Here is a 19,794-nt window from a genome sequence, read left to right on the forward strand (position 1 = left end):
TAGTTCAAGTGAGGGCTGTACCCTCAAAGTAACTTTTCGGAGATGTCTGCTGGAAAGGTTGATTTATTACCTGTTGGTCTTAAACCAGTAAACATTTATGATCCAGCTAAATATTGTAACCCAGACACTCCTGATGAACAGACGGTGAGAGAGAGGCAGGGCTGAGTAATGAGGAAAAGTGGCAGAGGGAAGGGAAGGGGATTCTGTCCCTCTGCCCTGCTCAGGTGAGACCCCACCTGCGGAGCTGCATCCAGTTCGGGGAACATGGACCCATTGGAGCAACGCTGACACCAAAGGAATGCCAATGCCAATTTAATGCCAACGCCAGCTCAAAGCCAAGGCAACACCAACACAACGCCAATACAACACCATTGCAATGTCACGCCAATGCCAGCACTATGCCAACACCAGCACTATGCCAATGACATGTCAGTGCAACACCAACGCCATGCACCCAGGCTGGGCTGCTGCTCAACACCTCTTTGGCTCCAACTGGCCAGCCCTGTGCTTACAGGGGACAAATCCTGAGTGCTGCATACGGGCCCGTGTCCCCTTGCAGAGGAGAAATCGCTGAGTGAGCAAGGCAAGGGGCTGCAGTACTGTCAGGGCAATGAGGACAGAGCAGGACAAAGCCACTCACAGGGACGGAGCAGGACAAAGCCACCCATGGGCTGGCACAGTGCCAGGGCAGCAGCACTCACCCAGGCAGAGTTGGACTGGTTGAGCTGGTTGAGCATGACTATGGAGGTGCAGCCGTAGTCGTACACCAGCCGCCAGAAGTCGGTGGTGGTGTTCTGCAGTGGGTGCAGGGTGACGATGAAGGCAGCGCTCTTCGTGTAGCTCTGGAGAGAGGAAAGACCAGCACCAGTAAGGACATAGTGGTGACACTGGAGCCACTGTTGTCACACCCCAAAGAATCAGTGCAACCAGATGAGTGGGACCAAAACCCTCTTCTTCATGCCTGAGCAGAGCTGGTCTCCCTGGCAGAGCCTCAGTTCATCCATGCCCTGGTGATGGGGAGATCCAAGTGATCCCTGCCCTTGTTCAGGATGAAAACACCCATATTTTGGTCTCACAGGAAAGAGTACTTTGCGTAAATAATTAGAGAAAAGATGTCACCTTTGAGCAAAGAACAAGCAGAAGCCGTGGCTCCCAGAAGACCCCAAACCCCAGCTCTGCACCCTGGCCCTGACTGGAAGTATCACCCACAGCATCACCCCCATCCACAGCACCCCATCACCAGGCACTGAGAGCAGCAGAGCCAACCACTGACCTGGGCTCAAACTTTTTTTTTTTTTTTTTTTTTTTTTTTTTGGGGGGGGGAAAGAAACCCCCCAAAAAAAGATCCTAGAGATTTCAAGAAGGAAGTGGGAGGGAAGGAAATTATTGTATCTCTGCTTTGTGCTCTGAACAAGCCCCTTGGTCATCCTGCTGCTGGCTTGCCAAGGAACAGCTGGGCTCTACACTGCATCAGGCACACTAAAATTAACACAGTTTGGCTCAAGCCTCTTCAGACACAGAATCAGCACAGCTCGTGCTAATGGGAGGTCTTCTGCCTGCTGCAGAACCTCCTGATTGAGTCACAGAAATTGCTTTATTGAACCATTCCCATGGTCCTGTCCATGGGCAGCAGTGAGACACCAGCACTCAGCGAGAGCTTTCCATCTTCAAGGAGAGGCATGAGAGCAGCAGGGGGAAAGAGATTTCACCATGTGCTGCCCAGGCTTGCCTTGGCACCCTCCTCTTGGCACAGGTGTAAGTGACAGAAGGGTGTGGAGCAGGGCACAGCTCCACAAGCACCAGCACCACTGACGGGTGGCACAGGCCAAGCTGATCTGACAGACGGACAGACTGACTGAGCAAACCACTTTGGCACTTAAAGAGAATGAGACCTTTTTTTTACTCAAAGAGGGAAATAGTTTTATCCCTTCAGCAAGAATTTCATCCAAAGGGCTTTGTCTGTCTATAAAAAATATTTCATTCACTGACCCTTTAGCAGAGATTAAGGGAGGCTCAATGATGCATAAAGATAAAATGGATATACAAACAACAAGCAAGCCAGAAACAAAACTCCCATCCCACTGCAGCACTATGAGAGCCACCCCCCACCAGCAGCAGCTCACTCTGCTTTACAAACTGCTTTTGCAGTGGGAGCAGGAATCAGGGAGATGGGATCAGCACAGAGATCCAGCAGATCATGGAAAACATAAGGCTCAGCCTGGTGCCAGCGCTCAGCTGTGACCAGGAGGGTCTGGGGAAGATGCCTGAGGTATGGGGGTCTCTGTGCTGCCCATGTAAAGCATTTCAAGGACAGGAAAGTGGGGCTGGTGATGAATGACCCCATCCCTCAGTGTGGGCTTGGAGACTGCAGCATCCTCTGCCCTGCTTTGTGATCATCAACCACTAGGAGATAACTGTCACCACAGGGTCCTTTCTGACTGCATTGGGGGATGCATGGTGGCTCTGGGAGCAGTTCAGAGCCCCCCTAGTTGCAGCAGGACGGGCAGGAGGACCATACAAGGGGGCTGGCAGCACATGGAGAGTTTAATGCTACCAACTCCCCCAAAAGCTTCCTCTCCTTCCCCTGCTCCACTGTCACTGCAAAATCCCAAAGTCCCTGGCTTGTGAGAGCAGGAGAAAAGCTCTTGCAGGGTGCTACTACACAAAAGAAGGGGGGCAGGACCCCATTACACCAGTCCTAACCCTTCCCTCCCCTGCACACAGCTGCCATGAGCCTTCCTGCCCATGTGCAAAACAAGGCCATAAATCCAAACTGAGCAAAGTTTTGCCATGAAAGGTTGCCCAAGCCCACGGGAAGCAGCCCCTTCCCTCCCCAGGGAACACTCACATCAGTTAGGGCTGCATTGATGTAGTTGTTGCTGTCTCCATCCACGGAGATAAGGAAGGGAAGGCATCGGTCGGGCGGCAGGACATCCATGCTGCGGTTGCGCTCCCGGTTGCGGGGCAGGAGCGCGATGCTGCACTCCTCCACATCCAGGTGTGGGGTCACCGAGTTCAGGGTCTGTGGGAACACGGGCCCCCCTCAAAGCCCTGCCTAGTCCCAGCAGGGGTGGGCACCCGGAGGGTGAGGACAAGGGGGAGCTGCAGAGGTTTTGGAGGCTCACCTGGAACTCCTCCCGCAGCTGCGAGGAGTTGCTCTGTGGCTCTATCCTCACCATCTCCTTGTAGGTGGGCTTGAACTCGCAGGCAGGGATGCTGGTCTCCCCACACAGACAGGCCTCCAGGATGGCATCATGGATGAAGATGTACTGCTCCTTTGGGGAGGAGAGGGGACAGTGCTGAGCCTCCAGAGCCAGCGGGTGACAGCAGCCCCACGTGTCTCCACCTGCCCCTGAAGGCCGCTCACCTCTGTCTGGATCATGTTGATCCTCCGTGAGCAGAGGGTCTTCACGCAATTGTAGATGTCCACGACGCCCTCGCACTCGGCCATGTCCAACATCACATCCAGGACAATGTAACAGCCAGTCCTCCCTGTGCCAGCACTGGGGATGGAGGGGAAACAGCAAACAAATTCCCAGTCTGTGCTGGCATCCACATACAGCCCGAAAGTCTGCTGGGCACCAAGCAAGGCCTCTGTGGGCTCAACACACAGACCCTATACCAGGCAGCCCTGCAGGGCTGACAGAACCTCACACACCTCCAGAGCCTGGTCTACCCTTAAACCTGCCCAAACACCCCAGCTGCAGACCCAAGGGTGTGTGAAGATCAGGTGGGCACCCAGGTCTAAAGTTCATTTTTAATTTAACAGAAGCAGAACACATGGTTTTTGCAACAAAACCGACAACTAAACCATCTGAGTGCCAACAGTCCCCTGGGATCCCAGCCCAAAAGCACCAAGGAGGGCTCAGCTCTGAGGTGTGGGAGAGCAGGGAGGCTCCCCTGGCATAAGCAGGTCTGAATGCACCAGGGGAGACCCTCAGGATAAGGCTAAGCCCAGCAGGGCACCCAGAGCCAGCCCAGCAGTGGTGACATCCCAGGTCCTGGCATGGCTGGAGTCACAGTCAAAGACCTACTGTGCCCTGACCCCCACCCCCCATGATGTGTCAGGAACAGAACTACCCCTCTCTTCCTTTCCTACAGAGTCTTTTCCAGAGAAATACTAATTTCTGGGGCTGATGAATCACTCGTCATGATTATCAGTGATTACAGGCTACAGGCACTAATCACACTGGCTGGTGAATGAACGCTGATGAGGCAGTTGACAGGGAGAAATCAAATAAAAAATTTAAAAATCCCTCCCATTCATCAGCTCCTCCTGGTTTGCCCAGTGGAGGAAAAGCCATTAGCCCATCATGTGGGAATGCCTGCTCAGGGCACAGAGAGCCACCAAAGCTACTCAGACGTGTCACTCGTGTCCTCCCAGCTCCAGCGGCCGTGGCTGAGCCCTGCAGGGACAGCCCTGTGGTTAAACCTGGGAACGGGGCTGGACTGCTGTCCCCCTGCCTCTCCTTTCAGCCAGACCCCCGTCCTGACCATCAGCTGTGGTCAAGCTGCCCATTGCCATTTCACCTTTGCCCACTGGGACACAGCTGTGTCACCAGTAACAGGCTAGGGCAGCCCCAAAACAGTGCTGCTCCCTGCTCATCCCCCTGGACCAACCCCAGACCCTCATCCCTGCTGCCACCAGCCCAGTGGTGACACTTCACAGACAGATGCCATCGCAGAGGGACGTCAAGGCCAGGCTGGACACAGGTTGGAGGAAGCTGGACTAGTGGAAGGTGTTTTGGACCATGAGTGGGCCAGGGGATGAGCTTTAAGGTCCCCTCCACCCCCAGCCATCCCACGTGCCCTGCCCCCACCTGCAGTGGATGACGATGGGGCCGGCATCGGGCGGTGTGGACGCCTTCACCCTGCGGATGAAGGCCAGCAGCCCAGTGGCGTGGTAGGGGACACCGTGCTCGGGCCACGACATGAAGTGGAACTGCTTCACCTCGTGCCGGGCCGAGTAACCCCGCTGCAAGGGAAGGGTGAGAGGGCAAGGTCACTCAAATACTTGATTTTCTCAGGAATCCATGATTCTGCCAGCTCAGCATCCAGGCAGATGGACCACACAGTCTGCCCCAGACCCAAGCAGTCATATGCTTGAGCAGCCCCACAGCTTGCTCCTCTTGGCTGCAAGAGGGTTAAAAACCACCAAGGAGAAAAAGAAAGAGGTGGCAGCAGCCTCAGGCCTCCCTGCCCTATACCCAGAAATTAATTTGACATTCCTGGAGACTAAGGGATAAATTGCACTGGCTCCATCTCCAGTTACCACACTGCAGAGTGATGTCTACAGCACCTCCAGCCCAGAGGATGGGAATGCATCCTTCACTCACAGGAAAATTAAACACTCACTGACTGTCCAAACGAAGGTGGGACTGAGCCAGTCACCTGGCACAGGGTGCAGAGCCAGGGAAAAGGCAAAAGGAAGGAGCAACTGGTGAGCCCATATTGGGTTACACGAACAGGACACTGGTAAGTGCCAAGCTGTGGAGCGCGAGAGGTGCCCGAGGCGGGGCTCTGTCCCCGAGGCAGGGGCAGGCAGGGGCAGGGCCGTACCCTCTCAAGGGCGAAGGTGCGCACAGCGTACTCAGCCAATGTCTCCGACTCCACCAGCGTGATCTTGATGTCCCCGTACATCTCAGAGTCATCCGGCCAGTACTTGGAGCATTTCACCTGCAAGGAGAGCACAGGATGGGGGTTTGGCTCTGCAGAAGTGGCTTCCAGCAGGGATGGGATGGCATGGCATGAGAACAGGGACGCTTACCCGGCCCACCTCCACCAGCTTGGTGATCATCACGATGCTGGAACAGTGCTCCTGCCACACCATGCGCCAGAAGTCGTACACCATGTCCTGCTTGGGCCCTGTGGGACACAGTAAAAGCCCCCATGGATGGATAGGCACCACCACCAGAACCCAGCAATGGCCCAATGCCACCATGTCTCCCCTCCTGCTTCTGAGGCACAAACTCAGAGATGCTCCACAGCATCTCAGAGCCCTTTTCCCTAGGGCTGTGCAGTGCCAAAGGGAGGCAGGAGGGGTAGGAGCATCTCCATATTGGCCCCCTCCCCTCCTTTCCTGCTCCTGCAAGGTTTAATCCCACCAGGAATAAAATCTGGCTGCTACACAGGAGGCGAGGAGCCATTAGCTGAGAGGGCAGGGCACAACTCACCTTGTGTGGCTATGAAATGGTTGGACCTGTGGTAGCCCTGCAAGGGAAGCAGAGACATCAATCCCAAGCTGAGGCACAGACCCTTAGACATTTCCCAGTCACCCAATTGGTAGAAATTCCCCAGAGCCACTGGGCCAGGTCCTGCAAGGCCACTGCAGGAGGAGGAGGAGGTTCAGCAGCCATCCCATACTCAGTAGAACCTGTCCTGGGACGGTGCATTTCCTGCATCCCACAAGAGGCTCATGTAATGCCCAACCCACAGCCCTGGTCTACAAAATCCTTTCTCAACACCTTGAGGGATCCACAAGCTCCGCTCCTGCTGCCACCACATCGCTGCCAGGAGAGCCCCACCAATGACCCCCGCATTGCACAGCAGCCAGCGGGTACTGAGACAGCCCCACTCCCCTCCTCCATCCCCGCTGCTCAGCCCTTAACAAGGACACGCCAAAGAGCACATTCCAGCCAGGCTGCTGCCAGAGGGACTGTGGACACAGTGTCCCACGCCCTGCCCGTGGGTCCAGCAGAGTTAGACCACACCACATGCATGGAGGTGACAGTGGCTTCTCCATCCCCTGTGGGTCTTTTCACAGGGGATTTTTGTGGGCCAAATTCAACTCCTTCTCAGAGCCCAGGGGCCCTGCTTTCCATGCCCCAGTGCCACACAGACCTTGCTTTCCCATTCTCTAGACATTCCCAGGTTTATGGAGACATGTTCCCAGCCTGCCTCTCCCTGATGGTATTTAGACACACTGCCCAGGGTGAGGCCTGGCAGAAGATGGGAGCAGAGAAGGGAGGAGAGGGGGAAGAGTCTACTTACTTCTCGGTTAATCCGAATCTTAACGATCCCATTGGGACAGAGGTTTGAGAGAAAAAGATCAGAGACATTAGTGAGGCACAGAGCAGAGAGGGGTTAGAGCAGCTGCCCTGGAGCGGGCTATGGAGAAACAGGGCAGAAAGGACACAGGGGACAGGGACAGGCTGAGGGACACTGCTTGGGCACTGGGATCAGGCCACCACTGACAGACAACACGCACTGGGCAGCAGAGAAAAGTGGAATTTGCTGCTGCTTCCAGGAGACACTGGAGCCTTCCTGCAGCCGCTCTGGTCTCAGCATCGCTGGAGGTGACAGAGGACATCGCTCTTGGGGACACTGCTCTCAGAGGACACCAGGGCTGGGCTCTGCCCAGATTCACACCCACCAGCAGGACCAAGGGGTACTCCAGGTTGAGCCCCAGATGGTCCCTTGGTACTCTCAACCTCTGTATCCCCCACCCAGGGAGAGGGAGATCCACGGCCACATGAACAGGTGAGGGGGAAGAGGATAGAAAAGCAGAGAGGCAATGAAAAGGAGGGACAGAGCAGAGTAGAGAGAGATGCAACAAGCAGAAACTGCTGATGAACACAAATAAATCAGGCAGATCCTTTATGATGTGTTCCAGGGATGCACTGACCAGCCCACCCTGGGCTGTCCAAAGTCCTCCAAATGCTGCAGACAGACCCTGAGAGGCCACAGGAAGCTCGTATTGCAGCCCAGAGCCCCAAGGACACAGGCCCTGTCCCCACTTACGTCGATGTAGTTGGCGTTGATGTAGTCAGAGTTGGGGTCACCCAGCAGTGGGTGCAACTTCACACGGTGACGGTCATCTGGGGAAAGGGGACAAGGAATCATTAGTGCCTGGGCACCCTGGGCAATCACTCTGGCCCAGGAATCTGTGGAACATGGGATTCTGAAGGTGTTTGGTGTGTCTAAGCCTTTGCTAAAGGCACTCACATGTGGACACATGATCCTGTCTCCCTTTGGTCTTGTCTTTCTTCTTTGAAGCATCCCAGCCTTCAAAGAAACTCTGTAAGGAAAGGATGGACATCTCGAGCTGAGGGCGGGACTCTGGGGTCTCCCCAGCCCCAAAAGCTCCCTGGAGAGCAGGACAGATAGGGTGGTCCCTCCACCCCAACACCTGGCTCCTGCAGCCTCATCTCCACCTCCACAGCACACTGCCAGCTACACACTCCTGTTACATCCATAAAACAGTCAATTTTCCAGCAAATTACAGGCTGCCTGTTTTGTTTTGGTTTTATTCTTTTTCTAGGGTTGGTTGTAGGTTTTTTTTTTATTCCTAAACCTTCCCAGCTCCTTTCTCTCCCCAGCACAGAACAGGTTTGTGTGTAATAACAGTGACATTCATAGACTGGCATAAGAGGTGGAAAGTGGAAGGAAATTACATGTTTTCTCCCCTCCCATAATATCTGAGTGCTTTCAAATGACTAGTTCCAAGAACATACAGCAGCTTTTCAAGGAGCACTAATGATTATCACAAGCCCTGGTATGTCCAATGTGTGAAAGGGGAGGGGAGAGCTCCTGCTCCTGAAACAGCTGAGCATTAAACAGTAATTTCACTGGGAAATTTCAATCTCCAGACCTGTGGGACACTGAGGAGTCAGGAAATGACCTCACTGCTGTGCTGAGGCAGAGGCTTGTGAAATAACCTACTCTGTTACGAGTGCTCTGACCCGGCAAGCTGGGATGGACATGATGCTGCCAACAGCTCTTGGGAAAGAAATCCCTCCCCTGCCATCACCCTCTCCAGCATCCTCTCCCCAGCTGGTCTTGGAGCCGCCAGATTGCAGAGGATTTGCTTGTTCTTAGGCTATGGTCATGCTTATCACAGGCCGAGTGTGTCGGAGAGTAGACGGTGACATGGTGATGCCCAGGGGAAGGAAAGGGAAAGGAAGGAGCAGCCCTGACCCTTGCAGGAGAGCTGGGATGACGCACTGCGGACAGGGCTGGCCAGCCTGGCTTGGCTCATCGCAGGGACCAGCTCAAGCTGAGAAATAACCAGAGCTGCCAGCACCAGCCATTCAATCCCTACTCAGGGACACTCCCCATGCCGACAACGCCAGCCCAGAGCTGTGAGCTCCAGTTCCTATCCAGAGCTCCACACCTAGAGCATCCTCTCCTTGCACACGGATCCTATCTGTGTCCCCCCATCCATCCTACCTCCCACTCCCCTCAAGATGCTGGCACAAGCTGTCCCTACCTCATACTCCTGCTTGAAGCCATAGCCTTCCGCCGTCTTCATCTGGTTGATGTGCTGCAGGAGGTCGGCCACGCGCACGGCCGGGTGCAGCTGCCCCGTGTGGTACGGGGAGCCCTTGCGGCCACACTGCCGCCGCGGGGAGCCCCCCAGGAGGCTGCTGGACTCATTGACCACACTGCTGCGCTGGTCACCTGCACAAGGGAGCGACAGCCAGGAGCTATCAGGGCAGCAAAACCTTTGGCTGCATCCCCATCACCTCCTCACACCCACAGAGGGGTGGGGAAAACATACCCGGGAGATGTGGCTGCTGCAGGCCCTCTCTGGGGACCACCAAGGGACCAGCCCTCAATCCCACTCCCACCCTCTCATGCTCTCTGCAGCTCTTCCTACACCACAAAGCCAAAAATGTCCAGTACAGCCTTTTAGGATCTCAGCAGGTCTATTAGAAATCACTGGGCAAGGCCATAAGAGGATAATAGCCTCATTTCCCCTCGGCTGGAACAATGAGCTCCCATGCAGACAAGCAAGAGCTCCATACCCAAATATTCACACAAGATCCTGAGTTGAAAAATCACCTTGCCAAAGTCTCCAGCACAGCTTAACAGTTCATTTTCCTCACTGCTAGAGACCGGCACTGGATTCCTCACACTGCCACAAATGGAGCCTGCTGCTGTTTGATGGAGAGCCTGTGCAGTATTTACCCGTTTATGCCTTTCCTGTGTCATTACTAGCAGACCCAGGCTAAGACCTCACCTGTGTTTGTCAGGGCAAGTTCTCACACCAGATCCCAAAATCTGGGTTTGCAGAAAGCCTGATGCTCTGCTACTCCCAGAGATGGGCAGGCAGGGACCCATGGAATGGTTTGGGTTGGAAGGGAACTTAATGCCCATCCAGTGCTACCCCCTGCCATGGGCAGGGACACCTCCCACTGTCCCAGGGTGCTACAGCCCTGTCCAACTTGGCCTTGGACACTTCCAGAGATCCAGGGGCAGCCACAGCTTCTCTGGGCACCCTGTGCCAGGGCCTCAGTACCCTCAGAGGGAAGAATTCCTTCCCAATATCCCATCCATCCCTGCCCTCTGGCAGTGGGAACAAGCAGGATAACCCAGGAGAGTGCCTCCACATCCCACGACCTGACCAATGGGCTCATCAGCTGCTGGGATTAAAGAAGAATTAATTAATTGCTGGCACTTGCAAGTTGCTGCCACAGCCACACAGCTGAGGGACCTCATGGGGTTTCCATGAGGATTAGTGACTTTCTTTTAAATGAACAGAAACTGAAGTGGGGGTGGTGGGGGAACAGCCACCAACCAGACACCAAGTCATTAATTTCCCTCCATTAATTACAGATGTTTACACGCAATAGAGACTGTCCCAGCCATGGCAGGCAGCCCAAGATCCCCAGCTCAGCCCCAGCAGCCTTTGAGAGTTCGGCTGCTGCCAAAGAAAAAATACACCTAACCTAGCTCGATGTATTAAGAGGAGGAAAAGTTTGCCCTCTGGGCTTTAATGAGCCATGAGACAATGGCAGGAAGCGCATTAGTCCCACAGCCAGTGCGGAAGAGCTGCGTGCAGGCGGCATCTTGCAGCTACTGTAACAGATGTTATTAGCATATGGCTGAAACTGGGGCAGCCAAAGAGTTATTTTACAACTAAATCAGCATGGAGACATCCTCCAGTGGGTATGAAGTTATCAGTCTCCCTCTGATGTGAGCACAGGGGCTCTTTAATCCTTCAGTGCCCAGGCTGTGCAGGGGCGGCTGGGGGAAAGCTTCCAACCTCTGCATAAGCCAGGAGGTGGGATTCACCCAGTTCCAGGGGGCTGCAGCCAGATTCTGATCCCACAGGTGGGCTCAACCTGCCCAGCCACAAGCCCAGAGAATATACATGAGAATATAGAGACTCAGATCCCCACAAGAGCTTCCCCTTCAGCACAGCCTGGATGGTGGCAAAAGCTCCAACACCAATGAAATCCATGCCCTTGGAGATTTACACAGGGCAGGGAAGAGCCTGCTATTCTACACACATCAGACCAAAACAGATGTAACACCAAGCCTTCAAGAGAATCACAGAATATTCTGAGCTGAAAGGAATCCACAGAGACCCCCAAGTCCAACTCTTGGCCCTGCACAAACTCTGCAACAACCCCACCCTGTGCCTGATAGCATAGTCCAAACACTCCTTGCACTCTGGCAGGCTGTTTTTATGATATTTTGTGGTTATTGGGCACCTTTACAGCTGGAAGGAAGCAGGGGGATGCCAGGGTCCCTATCCTTACCTTGGCTGCGACAGCTGTGGGATGGGAGCAGGGGGATGATGGGTTACCACCCTCACCTCTGTTTCCACAGCTGTGGAAGGAGATCAGAGGATGCCAAGCTCTCACCCTCACCTCGGTTTCCGTAGCCATGGGTGTCCATGAAGGACAGCCCCAGGCGCTCGTCCTCCTGCAGGGTGCTCTGGTCGGTGAAGCTCCTGTCGATGGCACTCATCATGTGCGTCTTCTCATGCCTGTAGTTTATGGTGGCTTTGGTCATATTCACAGGTTTCCTGCAGTGGGGAAGAGCAGAAGTGTGCAGGGCTCACCATCAGGTGCTCTAAAGTCCCCTCAAAGCTCCTGGGCTCGGATTATTCTGGGAGCAGAACAGATTATTTGCAGCAGTGTGGTCATCATGCTTTGGTGCTCTGCTGTCCTAAGCCAGTCACAGCCACACATGCAGCACTCCTTGCTGGCTGCAGCAACTCCAGCTGCTCAGCCTCAATGTCCCCCTCCTGTCCCTTGCCCTTGAACAGCCAGATATGCTCCTTGTGCAGTCAAATGCTCTCTGCAGCCATCTCCCATCACAGGGATCTGCCCCAGCCTTCCCCAGCTCTGTTTCTCCAGACATGACCCTCTGGTCTAGTGGAAGTTGCCCCTGCCCATGGCAAGGGTTGGAATAAGATAAGCTTTAAAGGTCCCTTCCAAGCCAAATCATTCAGTGATTTTAAATCTATGTCAGGGGCCAAATCCATCCACTGTGGATGCTTTTCCCCCCGTGCAGGGTCTCTTTAGGCAGTTAATGAACATGCTGGGAAATCCCAGGAGTTCTCACTGGGACAGAACCTCCCACCCCAAATTCAAGTCATTTAGGCAAAGAAACTTGAATGAATGTTTTTGAGAGGCAGCATCAGGCTCTGAAGCCACAGCAGCGATTAAGCCATAAGGATGAACAGAAAATCTGAACCCATGTTGGCATTGTGGTGGGGCTGGAACACTGCAAGGCACTGTTAAAATCCAGAATTCAACTCCAAGTTGCTGACCCTTCCCCTATACACTGCCTTCTGTCTCTAACAAGCTCAGCAGCATTATTTTCCCTGATCCAAAGTGACCCTTAAAATACACTTGGCAGAGATAAGGACTGGTTGGAGCAGTAGGGTGAGAGGGGTGGCCGGGAGGAGGGTAAAGCAGGAGAATGACAATTACTTACGGGTAATAGGAGTAAGAATAGTAGTTCCTCCTGGCAAGCGTGCAAAGAGAACAGCAGAAATTGCATAAGCAGCTTTTCTCCAGTATTGAGAAGGGAGGTTACAGGGCAAGTCAGCTGCCAGAAAATTCAATGCGCCATAAAGGAATCAGGCTCCCCTGTGGCACCCATGGGTTATTTACTCCAGGCAGGAGCCAGGATCCTGGCAGGAGAGCATAAGCACGAACTCTCAGCATGACCACACTTGTGGTGGGTGTCCCCAGCACCCAAGCGGTTATTCCATAATTTTTAAGAGTGAACAACAAAGATGTCCCAATGTAGGGATTTCTCCATGGCTGCTAGTTAGGGGCCCAGAGGGGAAGATGGCATTGTGATGTCACATTCCCAGTGCACCATTTACTGGAGACAAATATAGTCCAAACTGCATTTCCATTCCACCACATCAGTGTTTCTCCAATAGCAAAGCACTGGAGAAGATTTATGAGCCCAGCTTCCCAACAGCCCCAAAAAGCCTCTCAGTACCAGATCTAATTTGTGGCTCTGGTTTATCCTTCAACAGGTTCATCCTGGGATGCTGAAGCAGAGCTGCTCCTCCTCCTCCTTCTGTCCTGCAGCACTGGCAATGGGAATGCAGCAGCCACACTCATAGCTTCCCACCCACAGCATCACTCCCCAAAACACATCAGCACTGCTGGCATCTGCTCCATCAGGGAAGGAGCCAATGGAGCCATGAGCCAGCCCCACACCTCAAAGTCTGCAGGGATGCTGCAGCCCCACTCTTCCAGCAATGTAAATCCGCAAGGATCCTTCCAGGGTGCACGGAGCCATAAAGAGCTTTGCAGATTTATGGGGGCTGAGGCTCTGCCCTGCTGTTTTTCTCTCCCTCTGGCTGTTCACGTACTTTGCTCCATCCTCCCAAGCCCCGTGTTTAATTGCTGTCCTTTATCCAAGCTCTGAGAGCCTCTGCAGCCTGGCGCTGCCTCGAGCCCTGCACAGAACAAGCAACTTTTCCAGGGCGTTGCATCCACGTGAAAAGCAGCAGCTACATCCCCAGCGCTCTTGGGGATGAGTGTCCCGAAAAGCCCGCACCCTCCTCCCTTCCACCCCATGAGCTCCCCCAGTGCAAGCCCACCACAATGGCCACAGCCACATCCATGCTGGATGTGCCCCTGCTGGCCTGGCCAAGGCAACAGGGAAGCCCAGAGGCAACATCTCTGTGTATATTAAGCTGCTTTTTGTCATTTTGGGCTGGGGGTGCAGGGCTGCACACCCTGGGGTCCCATGGCTGCTGTTGCCAGGGAAGAGCTGGTGCGATGGGGACAGGCGGGCTCAGGACCAGTGCAGGGCTCAGGCAAAGGCCAGAAGCATTTCCATCCATGCAGGATCACCAGAGCAGCACAAAGCCAAGAACCAGCAGGAAAAGAAGCAAAATACCAAAAAAATATGAGGAAGAGGGACAGTGAAACAAAGCTGCAGAGTGGGTAAGGACATCCCCAGGATTTTGCTGCTCAGTCCCCAATGTCCCCTACCATGCCTGGTATCACAGAGCAGGGGGGACTCTGTGCCCAGTGGGATGCACAGACACATGGAGACACAGCTTGAGGGAACATCTGGAGCCTGCTCAGCACAGCTGAATCCCTACCAGTAACTCCAGTTAGTGCTGGAAGGGAGGGAGGGAGGGAGGGAGGGAGGGAGGGAGGGAGGGACAGATGAAGCACTAGCCACCAGCCCAGGTCTCCTTACCCCTTCCGAATGGCAATGATGATGGCTCCCAGCAGGATAATCAGGATGATGAGCCCTCCAGCACAGATCCCCAGGATCAGGCCCATCTCCTCCGAGTGCTGGGACACCTCCAGGGGACGCTTGCTCTCTTTGCAGGCAGCTGCCGGGGGACAGGGACAGGCAGGAGGGGTGGGTGGACCACACTCCACTCCAGGGGGATTGGCAACATCACGCATGAAAACACTGAGATTCGTCCCATGGGATGCTTGTTTCTCCACGAACACAAATGATTTCACCAAGATGCTACAGGGCTCTGCAGTGCCCCACTATGACTATGGACATGTCCCTCCCTCAGTTCCAGTGGGGTGGGACAGTCCCTCTGTGCACCTTTCATCACACCCCACTAAGATCATCCATCCCTGGCTTCAGCATCCAGCACCACCATTGCAGCCCCACCTCCACTATGGTAACAGCATTAAGAAGGAAAATTCAACCACGGGAAAAAACCCAGATGCCAAAGAGCGTGGGAAACAAAAGTGTGGGGTGGAGGTGGAATAAACCATCCCATGCAGCCCAGCCACTGCCAGTACTGATCCACCAGCAGAGCCCCGGCAGCCGGAGCAGCCATGGGGTGGAGCCACAGCCTCGGTGGGATCAAGGGAAAGGGAGGGCTCACCTTTGCGAGCAATCCGGACACAGTTCAGCCGAGTTTCCTACGGAGGTAAAAAGGGGGGTCAGTGCTGGATGAGCATCCCAGCAGCTCTGGTCCCCACTGTCACCCAAGAGAGGCTGGGTGGGCACAGGGCTGGTCCACTGGTGCTTCAGCCCCCAAATTGTGGGGGTCCATGGGTGATTTGTGCTGCAGCACCCAAAGAGCTCCTGGGCACCCACATCCCAAGAGATGCTGCTGGATGATCTGTCCCCAGCATTCCCAGGTTTAGCTGGAGCCACCACTCCTGGCACGGAGGGGATGGTGAAGCTCAAGAGTGTGGAGAACCCAGCAGATGCAGCCAAGCCACATGCGCCACCAGCTACAGCTGACAAACTCCCAGGTTGTCATCAAGAGCTTCATGGGCTTATCTTCCATCAAAGTTTCAAGCCCCAGTCCTGGTGCTCTGCACCTGCTGCCAAGGTTGCCATGAAGTTCCAGCTTAAGTCTCCAACAGCTTTAACATTTGCAATTTAGGGATGGGTTCAGCTAAAATATTCCATTTTTCCATGCATCCAACTTCTGTTGCAAAATAAAAAGCACTACTTTGCCAGTATTGTCTTCTCCAAGCATCCTCCAGTCTCTCAAGACACCAGACACCAATGTGCTCCATCCACCCTTGGCCCAAGACCTCCCCATGCCACATGTCCAGGGCAGGGCCAGCTACAGCACTGCTCTCCCCTGGGATCTCCAGTTTTTCCTTCTCCTGCTTCTTGCTTCATCTGGCGCAAAAAACATTAAAAACCCCAGCTACAATCCAGCGTTTTTCCAACATCTGACGGCAGCTGATATAAATCCATTACCTCCCAGCAGGAAAGATGTAACACAGCATCAGACACCAGTTATTATCCAGCGGTGCCAAGTGAGCCAGAGCCAGGACTCTCCTTGTCCCTCTCGGCTCTAATGACAACGAAGAAGCGAGGCGCGAACGACCCCGGAGCAAAGAAAAGGCCTCGGTAACCACTTTCCAGCAGGACAGAGATGTGCAGGATGAGGATGCTCCCGCAGGTCGGACAGGAGCTGCTGGAGCAGATGATGCCAAGAAGGGTCCCCACAGGGTCCCGGTGGTCCTGCTGGTGACTTGAAGGAATCAGCCCAGGGGATACAGGGGGTGCAGCTCCACAGAGGGAAATGGCAGCAGCAGGGAGGGAGGGGCAGCCCCAGAGCTTCCAGAAGCTCTCTGGAGCTGGGACTGAACATCCTGCCAGTACTGGGGCCCAACAACAACACACAGCTCTGGCTGCCCAAACAGTCCTTCTCCAATCCAGGCGCAGCCCCAGGAACAGGGGCTCCCCTGCACTGGTGCTTGTTGGTGTCCTGGATGGTACTGCAGTGGATGGGGGAAATTAGACTACTTCACCCCCAGCATTGGCAAAGGGATGGGGACAGGCACCACCCAGGGGTGTTGGAGCAGGACACCCACCCATCATCTCCACACACCACAAGGGTGGCCTGGAGCACCAACTGCCCCCTGGCAGGACATCAGGGGTGAACCCAGAGGGTGACCCAGGAGAGGGTGATCTAAAAGTAGTCCCATTTTTACCAACCCCCAGACCCCAGCCTGCCCTTATCTGGTCCAGCCCCTGGCTGGAGCAGGGTGCCAGGGCTACTCACCCCTTTGAGGTTGCTCATGGCCTGAAAGTAGATGAGATAGGCCTTCTTGGGCTCCAGCGGTGGGTTCCAGTAGCCACTGTAGGTGTGGTTGTCCCCCACAGTGAAGGGCTTGGCCTCGGTGAGGCTGCTGGCGGGCAGCTCTGCCCCAAAGTAGTGCACGGAGCCACGGGACATGGCATCATCGAAGGTGAGCGGCACTGGGAAGCACTCCTGCCCCCCCAGCTCTCGCTTCAGCTTTTTGGGCCGGTCCTCTTCCACAATTACCTGATAGGTGCTGGTGAGGGTCAGGCATGAGTTAGTTTTGGGAAGAATGGTCTTACCCTTCCTTGGACTCTGCTGTGCCACCCCATTTTGGGGTCTTGCCCTCCTGCAGCCCCAACCTACCTGATGGGAGCCCCTCTGCCCTGTGCCGGCCGCAGTAGCACCGTGATGGTGCTCTCTGACTCGCTCAGTGGTGATGGCATGTCCCCGTAGTCAAAGGTGGGAGCTGCAATGGGAACTGGGGTGAGTCCCGGGGCTCCCCTGGCTTAGGGGGAAACTGAGGCATGAGCAGCTTTGCCCAGGTCAAGGCATCACCCACTGGTGTAATAAGAATTACTACAAATAAAGTAAAAAACCTCCCCATGTCTTGAACAAGAGTTGAGAGACGACCCTTGGGTGTGCACAAGGGAGGTTACCAACACCAGACTGGCAGAGGGGAAGAAACCAAGAGTGGGATCCAAGCTCAGCAGGACCCAAATGATCCAGTCTTGAGATGTGCCCTAAAACAGCACCACTCAGAACCACTGGCACAGTGTGAGCTTCCCCCACCCCAGGGCAGAAGCACACAGAGCCAGCCCAGTGGCACCCCCAGACCAAGGTGGGGGACTCCCATCAAGCCTGGCATAGCCTTGTGGTCCCCAAACCATTGCTGGCAGCCACTGGGGTCCAGCTTGAGCTGCTTTGTCCCAGTGCCCCCACTCACACACAGATCAGGCCCATTTGCTGCAGTTAATGCAACGCCATGAACATGAGCAAGGAACCCCAAGCACTGCACAACTTATTAACGAAGCCAAATTAATCCCTTGCTCGTACACTGAGAGTTCAGACAGTACTAACCACCAGCACTGGGCTGGCCAGGCTCCCCAGACAGGGACCCACCAGTCTGGGGACTGCCTGAGGGCTCACAGCACAGCTGCCACCACCAAGAGCATCTTTATATGGCAGTATTCAGCCACCAAAATACTGCCAGTCACCAAAACCACAGGAGTGAGCCAGAGGCTCCACACCACACTATAGGACACCTGAGTGAAGGAGAAGCCCCAGCAGCAGGAATGGAGTGGGGGAACCTACCAGAGATGTTGGTGGTGATCTCGGTGAGCGCCGTCTGGCCAAAGCCCTTGCCGGTGCGGGCCCGCACCGAGAACAGGTAGGTGGTGCCGGGGTGGAGGTTGGAGAACACATGGTAGGTCTCATTGCGCAGCTTGGACACCGTGCGCCGTGGGCCCGGAACATTCACCGCAGGGTCTGAGGACTCAATGCTCTGGTAGCTGATCTGCAGAGACAGGGCACAGCATCACTCGTGGCAGTGGGAGAGGAACAGAGCCCAGATTCAGGTGGAGAAAGGATTAAAACAATAAATTCAGAGGAGGGTATGTTCACAAGGTAGCCTGGAGGCAGCCAGGGACTTTTTGAGATGAAACAAAAGCAGAGGTTCACTGGAAAAGCCAAAGGGCTCAGAAGTAGCAGCAGCTGCCTCTAATCCTTGTGGCTGACAGCAGAGGTTGTCCCAGACCCCTCTAACACACCCTCAACAGGACCCTCCCGTGTCCCCACGCACCCCAGGTGCCACACCAGCCAGGATGTACCTCGTACTGTGTAATGAGGCCGTTTGGCTCCACTGGTTCCTCCCACTTCAGGAATATCATGTCCTCCAGCGGGGTGAAGGTGAGGGACTCAGAGGCGATGCCACCAGGCACTGGGGAAGGAAAGGAGTTGTGTTTGGATGCAACTGGAAACCAGTCTGTAAGGAAAAGTCCTCCAGGAAACCCCCCTGGGTGACTGTGGCAGTTGTGCCCTGTGACTAAGCCACCACACTCCCTTTGCCGTGTCATCTCATGCATGTGCCACCAGACAGGATTGGTGGCTCCCCAGGGAGACATCCAAGGCATTGATGCTCCTGGACCTGCTGGTAATACTTTGCCACGGGAGGGGGAGGTCCCCACACCAGCACAAACCCCACAGGTACCACCTCCAGCACCTCAGCCCAGGCACCAGCAGCAGCACAGGGTGCCTGAGCTTTCCAGCATGAGAAAAAGAAATAAATTCCCTTTTCCCCCACAACTCAATTCCCCCCCGGTGCTATTAGCATCCCATGGAGACACTGCTAGCAAGCAGCAACATCCTCACAAGCATATGGGCTTGACGTGGCCCGGCCTCCCCTCCAATTAACACCACCACAATAATAACTGTAATCACTGACAGCAATCAGCGGCGCTGGGATCAATATCCAATCCTTTATGATGGATTTCCCACCCGAGGGGTCAGCAATGAAAGGCAATGGCTTGGGGAGGCACTGGCAGCATCCGCCACTCCCAAACCTTGCAGGGGACAGCTCTTCTCTCTGATTGGTGTTTTTCACAGCTTTTCTTTGGGTGTAATTATGGGACTGGGAGAGAGGGATCACCTCCCACGCTTCCCACCATGCAAACGTGCCATTTCTACCTGATTTACAAGTAAATTTAATCAGAGGCACTGTGTCCTACACGTGTACATAGGCGCTTATTAAATTTGGGAAGAATTACGGAAACCTGTGGGGCAGTAAAGTGTGCACCTACAGAGATTCGGTTTCAATACACAGAACCTACACTATATATAATTATATGTTATTTTTTATGATTATATATAGCTTGCGTGATATAGACAATTACATCTTATTTTCTATTACTATATGTTGCATCATTGCCATTGTCTATAGGATAATTTATGTATTATCTTATTATAATACCTATTATTATAATATCTATCTATTAATATAAATATGCATACACATACATGTATTCAAGTACAGATATCGCACTTCCATCCCAGTTGAGAGAGGC

The 19,794-nt window shown here is 54.3% G+C and overlaps 1 protein-coding gene across 5 annotated transcripts in view; it reads right to left on the reverse strand.

Moving 5' to 3' along the window:
• The window catches only part of PTPRU (protein tyrosine phosphatase receptor type U), a 56,534-nt gene that overhangs the window by 9,596 nt on the left and 27,144 nt on the right, over positions 1-19,794 (reverse strand). For 2 of the 5 annotated variants that reach the window (XM_030290267.4, XM_072917873.1), the window contains exons 9-28: positions 18,562-18,671; positions 18,047-18,248; positions 17,099-17,201; positions 16,715-16,988; positions 15,068-15,104; positions 14,413-14,551; positions 12,673-12,702; positions 11,598-11,755; positions 9,209-9,399; positions 7,945-8,017; positions 7,741-7,817; positions 6,991-7,008; positions 6,174-6,210; positions 5,768-5,865; positions 5,560-5,676; positions 4,821-4,975; positions 3,368-3,503; positions 3,126-3,275; positions 2,849-3,022; positions 702-842 (exon numbers count right to left, since the gene is read on the reverse strand). In XM_030290267.4, the coding sequence (XP_030146127.2) occupies positions 702-842; positions 2,849-3,022; positions 3,126-3,275; positions 3,368-3,503; positions 4,821-4,975; positions 5,560-5,676; positions 5,768-5,865; positions 6,174-6,210; positions 6,991-7,008; positions 7,741-7,817; positions 7,945-8,017; positions 9,209-9,399; positions 11,598-11,755; positions 12,673-12,702; positions 14,413-14,551; positions 15,068-15,104; positions 16,715-16,988; positions 17,099-17,201; positions 18,047-18,248; positions 18,562-18,671 (2,420 nt within the window). The remainder of the gene's footprint in view (positions 1-701; positions 843-2,848; positions 3,023-3,125; positions 3,276-3,367; positions 3,504-4,820; positions 4,976-5,559; positions 5,677-5,767; positions 5,866-6,173; positions 6,211-6,990; positions 7,009-7,740; positions 7,818-7,944; positions 8,018-9,208; positions 9,400-11,597; positions 11,756-12,672; positions 12,703-14,412; positions 14,552-15,067; positions 15,105-16,714; positions 16,989-17,098; positions 17,202-18,046; positions 18,249-18,561; positions 18,672-19,794) is intronic. The other 3 variants (XM_030290269.4, XM_030290268.4, XM_030290270.4) reach the window with 3 other exon arrangements.

This window comes from Taeniopygia guttata, chromosome 23 (assembly GCF_048771995.1).
Source record: "Taeniopygia guttata chromosome 23, bTaeGut7.mat, whole genome shotgun sequence".
Taxonomy (NCBI): Eukaryota; Metazoa; Chordata; class Aves; order Passeriformes; family Estrildidae; genus Taeniopygia; species Taeniopygia guttata.